This window comes from Bombus terrestris, chromosome 8 (assembly GCF_910591885.1).
Source record: "Bombus terrestris chromosome 8, iyBomTerr1.2, whole genome shotgun sequence".
Lineage (NCBI taxonomy): Eukaryota > Metazoa > Arthropoda > Insecta > Hymenoptera > Apidae > Bombus > Bombus terrestris.
Window position 1 is genome coordinate 1134025 of NC_063276.1, and position 17056 is coordinate 1151080.

The 17056-nt window shown below is 35.3% G+C and overlaps 2 protein-coding genes across 4 annotated transcripts; one reads left to right on the top strand and one right to left on the bottom strand.

The window, feature by feature from the left end:
• The first annotated feature begins 1735 nt into the window (after window positions 1-1735).
• Window positions 1736-10601, top strand: LOC100643451 (transient-receptor-potential-like protein). 3 transcript variants are annotated; one of them, XM_048408188.1, is made up of 18 exons: window positions 1736-2053; window positions 2186-2400; window positions 2480-2702; window positions 2831-3028; window positions 3569-3758; window positions 4140-4328; window positions 5030-5220; window positions 5292-5470; window positions 5918-6202; window positions 6512-6702; window positions 6807-6889; window positions 7044-7165; window positions 7232-7419; window positions 7716-7906; window positions 8273-8472; window positions 8555-8836; window positions 9566-9704; window positions 10146-10601. In XM_048408188.1, exons 2-18 carry the CDS (start codon window positions 2221-2223, stop codon window positions 10415-10417), a joined length of 3303 nt encoding a protein of 1100 aa, XP_048264145.1. In that variant the 5' UTR covers window positions 1736-2053; window positions 2186-2220; the 3' UTR covers window positions 10418-10601. The 3 variants fall into 3 exon arrangements, with proteins under 3 accessions (XP_048264145.1, XP_048264143.1, XP_048264144.1); XM_048408186.1 differs by having other exon boundaries at window positions 1736-2047; XM_048408187.1 differs by having other exon boundaries at window positions 1736-1904.
• On the bottom strand, window positions 10600-15119 carry LOC105665983 (coatomer subunit beta). The gene is made up of 10 exons (XM_012310888.3): window positions 14975-15119; window positions 14390-14804; window positions 13981-14314; window positions 13615-13903; window positions 13199-13539; window positions 12846-13110; window positions 12319-12686; window positions 11758-12202; window positions 11449-11684; window positions 10600-11246 (listed from the first exon to the last, which is right to left on the bottom strand). Exons 2-10 carry the CDS (start codon window positions 14755-14757, stop codon window positions 11016-11018), a joined length of 2877 nt encoding a protein of 958 aa, XP_012166278.1. The 5' UTR covers window positions 14758-14804; window positions 14975-15119; the 3' UTR covers window positions 10600-11015.
• Between the last annotated feature and the right edge of the window lie 1937 nt (window positions 15120-17056).

Consider the following 17056-nt stretch of genomic DNA (forward strand, 5'->3'; position numbering starts at 1 on the left):
AAGATGTCGCGAAGACTTTGGTGATGTCTGGTGAGGATATTGTGAGACACGTATTAATTAATCAATAGACTATGAATTTCCATACAAATGTATATCTTTATGGGTGCGATCAAAGAAACTGAACTTAAGAAGAGATTTGTGCATCGTTCCAAGTATTTTATGCATCCTCGTTCATTATGTACGCTAAAGGGGAAGAGCTTAAAGACTTTGAGAATGAAAGGAAAGGAAGGAGAATTTTGATCACTTGAAGTTCCTAGAAAATCTGAAATTCAAATCGCTTTTGTCAAGCGTACCAAGTAAATATTATACGTATAGAGACGTATTTATCTGTTTCACCGATCGTCGAGAGATAATTTCTTTGAAATATCGCGATTTCTCTTTCATCGCGTGCTAAGTTTCATCGAGCAGTAGATGCTTAGCGGTGGACAAATCGATTCGAAAGATTCGCGAGTTAAGGGTATCGTAACTTTTAGGGGCTATTCGAGCAAACAATCCGCGTAAAAAGATCCTGTGAAAAGAATATCAAGGATGATCGTGTTGCAGGACTATAACGACGGAGGACGCTAAAACGCGTCTAAAGAATTACATTTTTTTGGGATAGTAAACTGATCATATAACTCTAACGATGCTTTATACTTCATCGCTTAATATCTAAGCCACACAAGGCATGGAAATAAAAAAATATATCCATCGCATATTTATCTCGAGAATTTTTTAATAAATTTCCAACATTTTATATGAAATCTTCTAAGATTCCTCTCTTCTTTTTTCCTTTATCACATTTTCTTACAGATTTATGCATCATATATTACTTAGAATTATAAGTAAAAATTGAAAATGATGCAGAATAAAATAAAGAATAAACCGTTTTACTTTCATAAAATATCTATGAGAAAATATGAAGTTGCGACATTACGCAAGATGTAATGAAACACGTGGGATCCACCTCCAGGGCTGATTGTACATCTAAAAACATATGTCCTATCTGTCTTCATTTATAAGATGTAGCGAATTTTCTGTTCTGACTTCGTGTTATCTAATTACTTTCGCAGAAGATGCTCAAAACTACCACCTTCCATTTCCAAGCCTATAGACGTCCTGTCGTGGATCCGGTTACACTCTGAATGGTTCCTGGCGTTTCCCCAATTTGTTGCAAAGCTTGTTCTATTCCGAACCTTGGTATCTCAACATTTTCAATAGGTGTTGTTCCATTTACAAAATTTTTATACCCCATAGACAAAGACAGCCCAGAGCATGTTTATACGAACATTTTTCATTGTTTTTAGGTGTACAATCAGCTCAAGAAGCGGATCTCGCACGTTCTGTTACACCCAGTATACAGAAAAATAAATTTTCTTTTATCGAGAAATGTAAAAATCTGTCATTCCCCCCTTTTCCTGTGGATCTTTCGCGTAAAATAATAATTATTGTAGTTATTATTGCATACGGTATTACTAATTATTCGTTAATTATTACTTATTAATTATTTATTAACTATAATTATTATTATTATTTTATATGCAAAAGCCTGTCTATAGACAAGGTATAACTGTCAGAGATGACTCTTCGAGAGCACCCTCTGACAAGCCATCGTGTGGCTAACGAGATATCGATAAGCAAATTAGTCGGTGTGTGTACACCGCCTTAAGCGACCAGGCAAATAAACAGGGTCTCGGTTAATACTCGTAATTCGATTTCCATCATCCCCTATATAAGCGAAATCGACTCTCGTCAGTGTCGTTCGCTTACAAAACTTTCTTCGCGAACCTGACTCTTTCTGAATACATCAATGATTTTTTCAATCGTTAAGCGTAGTTGATTTTTCGTACTACTTTGTGACAGTGTGGTGCAGAAATTGGAGAATCTAATCAAGAGATTTTTTTTAATAAAAAACAAGTTTGGAGGTGAATAAATAAAAGATAGAGTTGTAGTTGTTTCCAGAGTTTTGGTTTGACGAGAATGTGTTAGTGAAGATTGGTGTGTACTGGAAAATCGGTGGAAATTCGGTTCTTAGATAGCTCGCATTATTCGCGTGTTGCGATTGGGGGTAAAGGTTAAATATTTATAAATCTCTTCTTTTCCCTAAGATCTAATTCCCCTGTTAATTAAAATACAACAATAGCAGATGTAAAAAATATTTGTCCTTTAAAGACTCGTGTTATAAAAGATCTTCTTCGTGTTATAGAACTTCGAAAATTGTCCTTAAGGCCGTAGTCGAAAATGGGCTTCGAGAAGACAGAGAGAGAGGTAGAAGCTCCTCCGAACGAGACGGAAAGCTACGTGGTCCATCTTCCAAGACCTTTGAACATCGAAGAAAAGAAATATCTATTAGCAGTGGAACGGGGCGATCTAGTTAACGTCAAAAGATTCATTCAATTTGCCAATAAGGGTAGCGTCAACGTGAGTCTTTGATCCAATCGATGCTTTTTCTTAATCGACTTCTATTTCGTGAGAAGGGTACAACGTATTTAAATCTTAGGGGAAGTCGCTGGACATAAATTGCGTGGATAGTTTGGGACGCGGCGCTTTGTCATTGTCCATTGATTCGGAGAATTTGGAAATGGTTGAATTGTTGGTGGTGATGGGTGTGGAGACGAAGGATGCTCTTCTCCGAGCCATCGATCAAGAATTTGTGGAAGCTGTAGAGTTGCTGCTCGAACACGAAGAATTGCTGACTGCTAATTTATTGGCCGAGGAAAACTGTGAGTGATCGATGTTCCATCCTGCTATCGAATCTTTTAATTCGGCGAAACACGTGGACAATTGAGAAACTAGTAAACGATCGAACCTGACGTTTCTTATAAAATATCCATGCAATCTGCATTTGTAGCGACGAAAGATGTGATCCACAGTTGGCAGAAGATCGATCCAGCATCCGCGAGATATCCGCCAGAAATCACGCCTCTGATTTTGGCCGCACAGCGGAACAACTACGAGATTTTGAAGTTGTTGCTGGATCGCGGTGCCACTTTGCCCATGCCACACGACATTAAATGTGGATGTGCCGATTGTCTGCGATCAACCACAGGTGAAACACTCGAGCAATCCTATAAAATAAATTCTCAAATAAATAATAATAAATGTTCGTATTTCTTTAAAGACTTTTACGTCTTTTTTCTATCAAAGGAAAAAGATTTCGATAAAAATACCGTGCGTTGAAATATAAGCCATCGGTAAACAAGGTTATAGTTGTTACAATTACGCGATGGTCACGCGATTTATTTTTCATGCTTTCGCGCAACTTCTCCGAACGAGAAAAAGAATAAATGTTTGCAAAGGTTTCTCTAAAAGAATTTAGCCGTCATAAACATTGTCACAATTCGTTCTCGAGTAGCGCATGACGTCAAGTGTATAGATAATCATCGATCAAGTTAAGTTCCATTGCTACGAACGTATTTCCATTTTAGTGTAGCAATTAAGGGTTCAAGAAGAAGAAAGTAAAAGGATTACTCAACAATTTTCGAAATGTCACTATAAAAATGTCAAAGTTGTATAAATCTAGAAACTGAAACTTGAATCTGATTTAAAACGTATATTACACTGACATTATCGTTCGTTTTTATACCAGGCGACCCACTGAGACTTTCGTCCACGAGGATTTCCGAGTACAAAGCATTGGCAAGTCCAAGCTTAATAGCGCTCAGCTCGCCAGATCCATTGCTAACAGCTTTTCAATTAAGCTGGGAACTTCGCGAACTGACGATTGCCGAACCGGAAAGCAGGGGCGAATATCTGAAGCTTCGACGACAGGTGGAGAGGTAAATTTCATTCTCTTTCATTTAGTTTTTACCTTGTCCATCGATATTTCATTTTGTCGCGTGGGTAGTTTTAAAATTTCTCAAATAAATTTTAGGCTTGTAAATAAACACAGTTTCGTTCTACCATTGTCGTCAGATTTTGGCTTGTAGAATTTTTAATTTTCTACAACGTGTTACCAAACACGTTGCATCGTATATTCTTAAAAGATGTAAAGCTAAATTTAAAAAAACTAATACAATGTAGAACTGTTGCAGTTATAAAAAAGTAAATGTAAAAAATATGGCTATTTCTCTTGAAATTACAAAATGTCCTTTCTAATATGTAAACCTTGGAGATCTGGAAATATCCTTAAAAGCTTTCGTCGATTTCATTTCAATTAGATTCGCCGTTGATCTGCTGCAACAAGTGCGAACTACCACGGAATTGCACACGATCCTTAACTATGATCCCGAGGATGAAGAGAACTTGGTCACTAGGAAACAGCTGGCTAGATTAGAATTGGCCATACAATATAAGCAGAAAACTTTCGTCGCCCATTCCCACGTACAGCAACTGTTGGCGGCGATCTGGTGAGTTCGTTACAAAGTTCCCTCGATTTTCTGCTCCTGAATTATCCGCGTGAAATTGCCACTGGCTGTTTGCAAACTTTATTTCGTATATTACATTAACAATGAACTCAATTACACTGTAACTATCGGACCTTCTTGTCACGTTTTACTGATATTAAAACCGATTACTGATATTAAAACATGATTCATAAAAATCATTTTGCGAGGTGGAAATTAAAGAAGCAGATGAAGAACTTAAGAAGAACATTAAGATGACGAAATTATACTAAGAGGGATATTCGGAGATCTCTCTTAAAGATACAGCTTTATTTTAATTAGAATTTTTCAACCAAGGCAAAAGAATCTTGGAACAGTAAAGATAATAAAGATACTTGTTCCTCGTAAAGGTCATTGAATTGAGCTCCGTAGTTAGGGCAAAGTTCAATTTCCTAAAAATCAGTTACTTAACAGATTTTTCGTTTCCTTATGGCATAAATTGTAACATAATCAGTGGTTCGTTAAAATAAAGATATTAATTCTTATAAAATTACCAATTGACCTAACTATATATAACGGATAGCCTGTGGATGTTTATACAAATTCACATTATTGGTCCCATAAAGAAGCAGAATCTAACCAAAGACTTATTTCGATCACTAAATATTACAACATATACTATATTTTGGGTATTAAATTATCTTCTTCTCGTTCGTCCATTAAAGGTACGACGGCTTGCCTGGCTTTCGGCGTATGACCACGTGGCAAAAGTGCGGTGTTCTTGCAAAAACTGCCCTCATGTTTCCATTCTACTCGATAATGTACTTACTAGCGCCAAACTCGAAAACTGGTCAAATGATGCGAAAGCCATTCGTCAAATTTCTCGTTCACGCTGCCTCATACGTCTTCTTTCTATGTAAGTCACAATGATATTAATAATTGTTGGAATGAAACGATCAAGTCAGACGATGAATAATCGTTGTTTAGTTATTTTGATGCTGGTGTCGCAACGCGCAGAAGTGGAAATAGTAAAGATATTCGGCAGCGAGAAGGCAAAAAGAGATATCGAGATGGAATTAGCAAGACAAAGGGGCGCAGCCCCTTCGTTTCTAGAGGGTGTAGTTGTTCTCTATGTTCTTGGATTTATTTGGCAAGAAATGAGAGAGGTACTTTCTACTTTTTTCTCTATTTTGTTTATTACGTTATACTGTAGGCCTTCGAGTTCATATAAAAATATATACTGTGTCAAAGATGTATAATACATTCTATCAGAAGAATGTACGTTATTTAAAAAATTGGAGATGATCTTGGAATCTTTGAAAAATCTCTATCCAGAGAAAATTATACCACAGCTACTTCATTAAGCATCTTAATTTTTAGTTCTATAGGATTCTATAGAATTATAAGCTCGAGAAAAATGCAAAGAAGTTTTTCGTGTTAGGAATTGTCGAATATCGCGAAGCTTCGTTAGGACATGTAGAAATAGTTGGAATACGAAGATTTCGTATGAAACTAATGTACACGTATAAAACCGAGTTTACTTTAGAATAGTAGATTTAACGCATTATGTTGTAGAATCGAATAACAAAAATTAATATGCTACAAATTTCAAGGCCTATGTGGATGGCTTGAAGGCATATTTACGAGACATGTGGAATTTCATCGACTTCACCAAAAACTTTCTCTACATCGCAACTGTGGTTCTTAGAACTGCCGCGTACCTTCAACAAAGAGCGGAGATTAATCAGAATCCTATGGCAGCTTTGGTCCCGAGAGAAACATGGAGCGATTTCGATCCTCAGCTAATAGCGGAGGGTTTGTTCGCAGCCGCCAACATCTTCAGCGCTTTGAAACTCATTCATTTGTTCAGTATCAATCCTCATTTAGGGCCTCTTCAGGTATCTGTCATTCCCGATATCGTGAATTTTTAATTAAAAACGTCAATTAAAAATTGAAAAAAACAATGCTAAGAAGGATATATATAAAATGGATAAAGGAAACAGAAATATTTGAAAGAAAGGAATAAAATGTTAAGGAAAAATTCCAAAAATTTTCTAAAATTACAAAATTACAAACTTTTACGATTCTAAAAATTCCAACAAAAATCTGAACAAAATTCTCTTTTTGTTTCCAATTCTGATCTTTTTTCAAGAGCTCGGTCGTTCTTGATCTCCAGTATCATCGATGGAAAATACGTTTTCTTCCAGATATCCTTAGGTAGAATGGTGATAGACATCGTAAAGTTCTTCTTCATCTACACGTTGGTACTTTTCGCCTTTGCTTGTGGCCTAAACCAACTGCTTTGGTACTTCACGGAATTGGAGAGGCGGAAATGCTACGATAACATCGCGGACCCATCTTGGGATCCTACCAGCGAGTCCTGTTTAAGATGGAGAAGGCTAGTATTCGTACATCGTAATCAACAATCATTTACTAAAAATTATTTTCTCCAATTTCTCAATTCAACCCAATAATTACCCTTTTTATAATATTCTTTAACAGATTCAGCAATCTCTTCGAGTCGTGCCAGAGCTTATTCTGGGCTAGTTTCGGAGGAATTGGCATAGAAAGCTTCGAACTCGCAGGTAAACCGAGAGAATAATCCAACTTTTATGCTATAAATCTATCTTGTTGTTCTTTTTTTAAATAAATCATAAATTCGTAAGATCATGTTTCTCAATTTTGATTACTATGCATCAAAAAAGCTCTTGGTTTCGTTACGTCGATTTCTGTTTCGAGGAATCAAGACTTACACTCGATTCTGGGGCCTGTTGATGTTTGGTTCATATTCTGTGATCAACGTGATCGTTCTGCTGAATCTTCTCATCGCCATGATGAGCAACAGCTACGCTGTCATCGAGGTAAATCACTTTTCATAACACGAAAGAAGGAGAGAATTTCGATTCGTAAAATCCCACGTAAAACAGGAACGCGCGGACAAGGAATGGAAGTTCGCGCGGACGAAGTTATGGATGAGCTACTTCGAGGATGGCGATACGCTTCCGCCTCCGTTCAATATTCTTCCACCACCGAAATTACTCTTCAGACTGTGCGGTCTGCAGAAGAAGAAATTCGAAAGAGAAACGAGCGATCGCAAGCGGGCACACGAGTCTAAGTAATAATCGATCTTTAACTATAATTCATCGCATAATACAAATTGATAATAATTCTAAGACTTACGAGCCATACAGTGGGTTATTTGAAAAATTCATAGTTCAATTTCAGTTCGTATTTCAGTTTCTGACAATCGACATAAATATATTAGAGATATTATTCCTCGTTAGATATTAAATATGAGACTATGGTCTTTTAATAATCCTCCTGGATGAAAGGATCCTTAGTATGCTAAGAGTTACCATATCTACCATGGCGTTTTACGAATTTTACGACGCTCTTGTTTGCTCTGATCAGGTATGGAGCCGTGATGAGAGCTCTGATATGGCGGTACGTAGTGAACTCGCATTCTGAACACGAAATGGATCCTGTTACCGAGGACGATGTTCACGAATTAAAATCAGATTTGTCATCTTGGAGATGCGAATTGCTGGATATCCTACAGAGGAACGGCATGGATATTGCTGGGGCTGATACTAAAGAAAGAAGTAAGTGATTTCGAGGATTTTAAGAGAAAAGAAATTTAAAACTGTTCCTTGTGACGTAGTTGATGTTTGATAAATTGCTAAATAATAAATATAGTATTGGCAAACAAGAAAACGACAAATGAGAAAATAAGGAAATTCTACAACAAAAATATAAAATATAGAATACAAAATAAGAATACAGAATAAGAATATATCAATGAACAATACGAATGAATATGGAATATTTATAAGAATAAGAAAATTGAAATAAATAAAGTACTTTTCCTACGATCAATTAAAATCTTTACTTAAAACTTCAATGACTCGTTCAACTTTTCGATTAATTCTTACAACTAATTAACTCTCATCATTTCTGTGAACAATTAGCCATTCTAGGCAAAAAGATGAGGGTCTGGGAGCGGCAGCTGATGAAGGACTTCCAGGTAGCAGTTCCTGTCTCGGGTACGGAATCCGAAGAACAGTCAGATTCTCTTCAGCAACCGGACGAAGACGAAGATAACATCACCAGATGGAAAAGGATTGCCAAATTGGCTGTATTAAAATCTGCTAATCATCGTTGGAGCCAGGTGAAAATCGTATTTAAACTCGCGTAATGAAATCAACATTCGATTCGTTGTGAGTGAAGAAACAATTAATGAAATATTGCAGGTCGTGGATAGCGCGATAAAAAGCTCTCAAATTGGTAAAAGTAACAGTAAAGCGTCTCTTCAAAATCAATTGCATTTGAAAGCAGCCATGGAAGAAGCACAGAAATTGAACAATAAGAGCTCCCTGCCACCTATACCGCCTGTAGAGCTACCTGAAAGCACAGCTTCGACGATTCTTCATGTTCTTCAGGACATCGTCGAAACTGAGGAAAAACCGCATGAAACATTGGCCGAACCTCCGATTCTTACTCTCACAGCAAACCATAATGAAACTGTTGTTAAAGTAAGTACCACTTTGTGTATTAAAACTTTAGATAAATAAAAATTTATATATTTATATATTTATTTATGTCGATATATCTATTGTCTGTTTCTACATTTATTTATAATCTAAATTGTCGATCATAGTTAATTGAACTTTCATAAATTAGTAGCCTGAAGCTGATATTTTTCTTTCAGAAGATTATACTTTTCAATGAAGCATAATTCTTTATATTTGAGTATCAAAATCAAAAACGATTTTGAGCAAAATCCTGTTAATCCTCCAATGGAAAATTCTGGTTTCCGCGGAATTTAATTAACTTTCGTAAATTAAAAATTTCGCTGTTTAGTAAATTTTCTTGCAAAATATTAAACTTCAATCTTTGAATATAAAGCTAAAAAAAGATTTTGTGAAAATTCATATTAGTTCTCCAAATTTAAGATCTCCGTAATTCTTTTTATCGAAACTCGAACTTAGAACCTATGAAAATTCCGAAAAATATTGTTTCCCAATAGCAAATTCATTATTCAAAGAAAGAAGTTCTTTAAAAATCCTCGATTTTTGTTAATGCGTTTTAATTTTTTCTTAATACATCAGGAAAGAATTGAATACTTATAAAATACGATATTGTTAATTATAAGACACGAGTTTCTTAATTCAAAGATTGTAATTTTTTTGAACTTTGCACGCGCGTATGTTTGGATCCCATCTAAAGGGAGTCACGTAATGGGTTGTTGCTTTCCTTTATAGACGAAGCCCGTGATGTCAATGGACTATGTCGATGAGAAGCCCGCTAAGATTGCACCACCAGTACCGCTTCGTACGCCGCCGCGAGTCGTCAAAAGGAAGTCCGCGAACTCTTCAACCACGGCCTACCAACAATCGACTGGTAAGAACTTTGTTATTTTTATTTAAAGAGCACTGTTTTATTACTACATTCACAGCAGAATTAATCAATACCACTTGCTTTCACAAAGCTCTTATAAATGTTTTCAATGCAAGGGAACTGTTTTCTCACTCAAATAAATAATAATAATAAATCAATATAAATAAATATTTTCGTTGATCGTCTGTATAAAAAGAAATTCAGTTAAATATCTATAATGTTTGTAGATGAAAATGGATATATTTTTATTCTATATCTCCATGTTTGTTTTCCATTAAACTTTGTGCGTACTTGAGTAGAATATTTTTTAAAAATTCTGCAAGCTATTTCTATTGCGAATTGTGAAATTAATTTCTCTATCTTTTTTTTTTTTTTTTTAATTTAGTAGTTATGATTCCATTTGAAGAAATGAACTTCTTCTTTTAATAATACGTGTGTTTACAGAAACATCGTCGGCACTGCCCATCCACGCAATGAACAATCCCCAGTCTTCATACGGTTCACCAGTGAGGGCCATGAAGAAACCTAATACTGACACAGAATCGACGTTATCTGGTCATACGGATGGCAAAACGATAAAGTCGCGATTGAAACCTACGCTGAGTCCGAAAAAGAATTTAAACATGCCAGAGGATAAAGAAAAATTAGTGGATATAACGTCTCGATCACCACGAGTATTGAATAATAGGTCGCCCCGAAGAGGTGGCTGGCTGTGAAACACTGAATAAATAATATAAAACAAACATAGCTTATGAAATTTCATTTAGGCATATGAACTGAATTTCTTTATTTTATATTCTTTAAAGTAAACTGTTAAATCCAACATTTTGAAAAGACAAATTGTATACTATACATTTTTACGACATACGTAGAGGAGATAATAAATCAGCATCGAAAGAACGGTGTAAAGTATTCATTTTTTATTTCTTAAAAAATATGTGTATGTATTAGATACGTCAATTTAACGGAATAAAATACAAGCTTGTACAGCTAAAGTATCGTATATGTATATATTTCTTCGCTCACGGGTACAATCGGTGTTGTGGTTGGATGGCGTTGGGTACGAGGAAACAAAACTAAAACAACGCATGAATTAATGCACTAATTAATGCACTAATCGTATAAAATATATCTCAACATCGTGACGTTCGAAGAAACTTTGAATCATGGAATTGACGAAGGCAAATGGTTACTGCCATTTTGACAGCATTTTACGTGTTCTTTCATCTGAACGAACTCGATTGGCTACACGTTTTTTCCACCTTGGAAATAACTTGAATACTGAGGATACCATAGGTCAAGTAACTATACTCTCTAAGCGGCTTGCACCACTTTGCTTTGTGGACCTTTCTGCGTAGAACTGATTTTGTCGCCTAACGACAGAGCCATGCCTTGACTTTTCGCTCTAATACGAATATGACCGACCACTGGGGCATCTGGTCTGTTCAGTGGCTTCTCGATGGACATATTCGCCAATGCATCCTCACCGAATATCGATTTCGCGTACATGTTCGCTGCCATGAAACCACATTGTCCAGAAAGGGCCTGAAAATATATTTGTTCCCCTATTTTTAGAAATTTAACATTTAAGGTTTCGCTTGCCACCGTTAATGACAATGCAAATGTTTCCCTTTTTTAAGAATCTTGCTATCATTTTTCTCACTATTTTTAAACTTGATTAAAGTTTCATAAAAAATATATATATACATATTTATAAAAAAAAAAAATTAAATTTAAAGTACAATACCTTTTCTGGAGTGAGACAACGCATATTTGTAGATTTTAGTAAGTGAGCGAGGTACTCCCTCAAGTCTGATAACGTCGTATTTACAGACACCTTGTTCTCCCATTCGAATTCTGCCCACATTTGTCTAAATTCCAGGTCGGTACACGTTGCTGGCATTATATAATCCATGATATCGATATGTATGTCATTCAACACCACTACGCTCCTATCAGATACCGCGCCGAATACGTCGTATACTGAAAATCGATGAATTCGCGTTCTTATATGTCTTTGATAAACAAAGTGGCAGCACGAATCTTTATTAACTACCTATATTTCCAAATATTATTCCATTTTCTGTGGATGCCACTTTCACATTTGCTTTAATGCTTGCGAAGTCTCGAGGAGCAAGCACAATAGGCTGTGGTCTCTCTACAAGTTTCAAGTCACCCATCGTAGCAAGCTCTACCGTACAATTCTGTAGAGTATCTTCGGTCTGATTAACGATTAATACATCGAGTACAATGTCGTATTGATTAACATGAACCAGAGCTTCCGCATAAACAGGGTCTGAGAAGCCAGTTAATTGAGTAACCTTGCTCAAAGCATTGGGAGTTGGCGCATCTCCACTAGCACCGGGTCTTCCAGCGACAGCAGCACTCAAACTTTGTTCGAATACATCACCAGCTCCACCTGCCAAGTCCGAACCACGGCTCAACTGTAAGAATTGTATCGCGTCGTCTACTTGGACAACGCTACCTGGCTTCTCCTTTGCCTGTACGAGCAAAAGAATGTACTATTTGCATTAAAAATATTTATATGGCACAAGTACTGAGACCAAGACTATATAAGAATTAAGGAAGAATATATTAGATAGATTTGAAAAAGAACCTTTTGATTCTGTGAATCTTCTTCAGCTTTTGCTGTCAGCATTCTACCAAGAGCTTCACGACATCCCTCTGTGAAAACTTTCTGCACAAGTGCCGTCGGGGAAGCCAGTGATCTCAAGCATAAGGACAAACGTTCTGCATCATCGTGCGTTATTGCCTTAGAAGGGAGACCCGAACGACCCAACTGCATTACGCTGGACATCACGAACATCGCTTCAGCCTGTATACGATTGCTCTTTTGCACATCTATTTCGAGACTCTTATAACGAAGCGCTAATTTAGCTAAGGTTGTAGCTAAAGATGCGCCTATGAAGAAGTCACCTTCCATCATGTATTGAACTAATGCTGGGCGTTTTTCTTCTTTCTTTCCTGTAATATTAGAAAAATAAATGTTATAAAATGTCTGAAATCGATAAATAGATCGGCTCTTTTCTTTTTTGTTGAAGAAAATCAAATATTTTAATCATTTTCTAGTGAAAAAAACAGCAACATATTAAAGTAGTTAGGTAGATGGTAATAAATAATTACGTAAGGATGCCGCACTAAATGCGCTCTGACTAGCATATGTGCCATCTGACGTGACCAACTGTGCTGGTATAACTTGTGCGCTTCCATCTTCCGCTAATTTCTCACCAGCCTGACGTTTATTCTCCGCTTCCAATAATGGTAATTCTCCTAAAGCAGCCCGTATACGACACAGTACAGCTTCTATGTCTTCTTTCGTCGTTGCATATTCACCAAGAATCCACAATGCTGCTCTGTGTACCTTTACCGATCTTATATGTGGAAATACCTATACGTAAAACGCAAGATTAAAAATTGATTTGTTGAGATATGAAAACGAATACTAATTTGTTAATTTTTACTTCTTTAATACATACCTCAAGCAGTTTCTCTACAATAAGTGGTCTGAGATTCTCAAATCGCTGGATAGCTTCGCGAACAAACACAAGAACGTCAGTGGCAGCGGCTTCGTTATTCTCAGACAAGAAATCTGTTAATACTGGAATTACTGTAGCCGCCACGTCCGAGAATTTGATAGAGCAAGCATGTAGTGTTCTAACGAGTAATTGTCGATATCGACCAGCGTCTTCGTGTTCTCCGCCAGCTGTTCTAAGCACTTCTTTCTTCAGTAATTGTACCATTTCCTCGATTGTGCGGTTTGTTACCAAATCCATCGCTAGAGCTAATGTTTTTGTTCTAACTTCCAATGCTGGAGAACCTAAAATATGAATTAAAGCATTAAGCAATTTTTTATATTTTGAGTTACAAGTTTTATTTATCTTTAGATATTTACCTAGAACCCTGAGTACATCCATCACCAAATCTTGAAGGACCTTCTCATAAACAGGACTATCCTTCATTGCAATCAAACGATCCAAGACAATCAATTTAACATTATTATCGCTTTCTTTAACAACTAATTCGATGTAGCACGAAGCTGCAGCTTTGATCGCCGTAGGAGCATTGGAGAGTGTAACCAAAGTACCAGCTGCTTCGTAACGTACAGCAGCACTGGGTGAATTCAACAAACTATAGATGCATCTGATAAAACGAGCTCTCTCTGACGGATTTGCAAGACAAACCTATAAAAATATACGTTTATTAATATTTGGGACTCAATTTTTTACTACCAGTAGGAGCTTGTTTAAAATATATGCACCTTGTAAATTAATTCTACAATAACCAACTGCAATATGTCGCCAAAGCTGGGCACTTGATCCAAACAAGCTGCTAAATAAGCCAATGCTCTGCTCTGATCCGCATGTAACAACATTAGGAATGCATTTCTCCTACAAGACATATCCTGTTCTCCCTCTAAATATCTTGCTATTAATTCTGGAGCATCTGGTATAAGAAATTCAAAGTTTCTGTAAATAGTAAAAATTGCCAGGACTGCATTACGTCTAACGTAAGAGTGTCTATGCTCTAAACAAGCAATTATTGCAGGCATCAGGGGCTCCAAAAGTTCTGGTTCCTTCAATTTGCACAAGAATCTGAAATATACAAGCATATTTTTAAATTAGTTTAGCATTTCAACAACTAAAGTAAAGCGATCGATATACTAATACCTTAAAGTCGATCCTCTAACAAACTCATTAGGATGCTGCAAATCCTTCCTATAAGCATCGCAAACTAAAATCATCTCCTGAAGCAATTTTCCATCGGGAGAAGTTTTGGGTACAATTTCCCAGAATATCAAAAGCAGTTTTTTTATGGTATGATCCTGTAATGGTAATACAAATCTAATGATAGTCATCAAAAGTCCAGGCAAGCGTTCTCCACTCAAAATCATGTGAATGGTTTTCTTAAGAGCATCGATCTTTATATGAACATCGCCTTTCTCCAGATCTTGTTTTAACTGAAGTTCGTTTAATGGATCGATATCGGTTGGAACGTTTATCAAAGTATAGCAAGGTTGTTCGACAATAGTACTCATTTTTGCGGTTACTTTGCACTATGTCAGAAAACTTTTTCTTCTACGACCTGCAAATTAAGAAATCTGTATATAATTTGCGACTGAATAATCAAAATTGATCATGTGATATGTTATTCGGAAAATACATTGAAAGTGAGGTTAGGTTGCCCTCCACTATACCTCTACTTTACCATATCGAAGACGATACTATAGATTGTGTTTATTGAGCTTGACATACCTGATCAAAAGAAAATCGTGCGGTAACAAAAAGCAACAATATTTTTCAATTGGTCAACCGACATTTATACGAATCCCGAATCAAAGAAAACAGCATACGTGTCCAAACCCCTGCACAAGGGGACTATTCGGATTAGGGACAGATAGCGCCACGGTCTACGCTTTCCACGTAGGTCACATATTTTTGAATTCGTCATTTTATGTCTTTTCTAAAATATTCTTTATATCTTGTTTTTGTGCAAGTATAAGATTTACTGTCATTCTTTCTTTTTTAATTCTATAATACTTCGATTTTAAAACAACGAACGATCATGCTTTAATACAAATGTATGAAGAAATCTTTCTATAAAATCTGTATGTAAATCACACGGTAAAGAATGTTTATACTTACTTAATATTGAATTGTTCGTACTTCTCAAAAAGTTATTAAATGTCACTGATCACAGAGAATATTTAGACACGTCATTTTCTTAATCGTAATTAATTTTAAAGAAATGATTGTTTTAGATGAATATAAAGGTAAAGTGTATGTTAATTTAATTATTAATATTGTTAAGGCAAATTTAAAAATTTGTGTTTTAAATTCGTATGAGTTGAAATTTTGCTAAAGATCTAATAATAAATTTAAAGATCCAATAATAAATGTATTACAAATTACAAACATTTAAATATTTTTTGAAAATTTCTTAACTTGCACAATTAATCGATCTGATTGAATTACAATTCTGTTAAAAAGCAGGTATTCACTTGCATCTTGTTTTTGTTTAGTCTTCACGCAAAGATTCATAAAAGAAATATACAATTAAAATTGTTCCCACAAATAATTCCTAAATGAAAGTACAGAAGAAAAAAACAAGAAGTAAAGCGTATACTTACTAAATAAAGCTTTTAACCTATTAATCGAACGAGATACATTGTTACTAAATATTATTAATTTATTTCCTTCAAAGATAAACCATCTCGATTAGCGAACTGCCTCAAGTGGAGCACTACTGACCTAGAAAACAAACTGAACTAAATAGATTGCAACTGCGTTCAAATAAGCGAATAACCCGTTCGCGAACTTCACCAACGAAGTATTACACGCGAGAAAAATACTTTGAACAATTCCACTATTAAAGAGAATAAAAATGAAACAATAATTTAGCGATTTAATTCTTGTAAGAAACATGGATATTATGTTGCTTTATGGCATTGGAATCATTTTGTTGCAAATAGAATCGCTCGAGGCTATTGCATAATCGCGTTATCACTTATATAGAATATTCAAAAATAATTATGTTGCGTTTCGAATAATTACAGCATTTTTCATTGATAAACAAGATGACCATATGACATATTACCATATATGTATACGTGATCAGATCTCTATGATTGACAGGCGTATTTTTCTCTTTGAATAACAAACATCCATGTAGAATTTTATTGAGGATGATACATATCTTTAAAAATTTTCCATTTAACATATGCGAAACCAATTCCCCTTTATGTTTTCTTCACATTTTGCTGCGAATATTATTTTTGTAAAGTTGAAAAAATTAAGAAAGAGCATGAAATTGAAAGAATTATAAGTATGAGAGCTTTTAATAGGTTTTCAAAAATTAATCAAATCTTATTGCAATAAGAGAACCTTGTTTCGTTATCGAAAGAATAAAAGCAAATATTCGAGCGAACTTCAATCGTAATCGGATTATGATCTATATAGAAACAGGCTAATATCTTCGAGCGGATTAAAAGTACACATCCGTAACAGCAAATTGTGTAATATGAAACAAACTTTTTTCAATTATTCATTATGTCGATAAACATCAATATTCAGTGAAACTATTACATTAATGAAACTTCGTAATACCTACTTATTACATAATTGTATATTATATCGTTACATTATTCTATATCATATGTTACACATTGTTTCACGAACTAATAAAATATCTTATATAATACAAGTACATGTAGCCATACAAATTTTCTATGGTAAATGTTGAAAATTTACATAATATTTCTGCGAGTCGGCGTAGATATTAGGTTGTCTCAAAAGTTTCTTTCCTTTTATAAAGAAATAATAGGTGGACAACGAAAA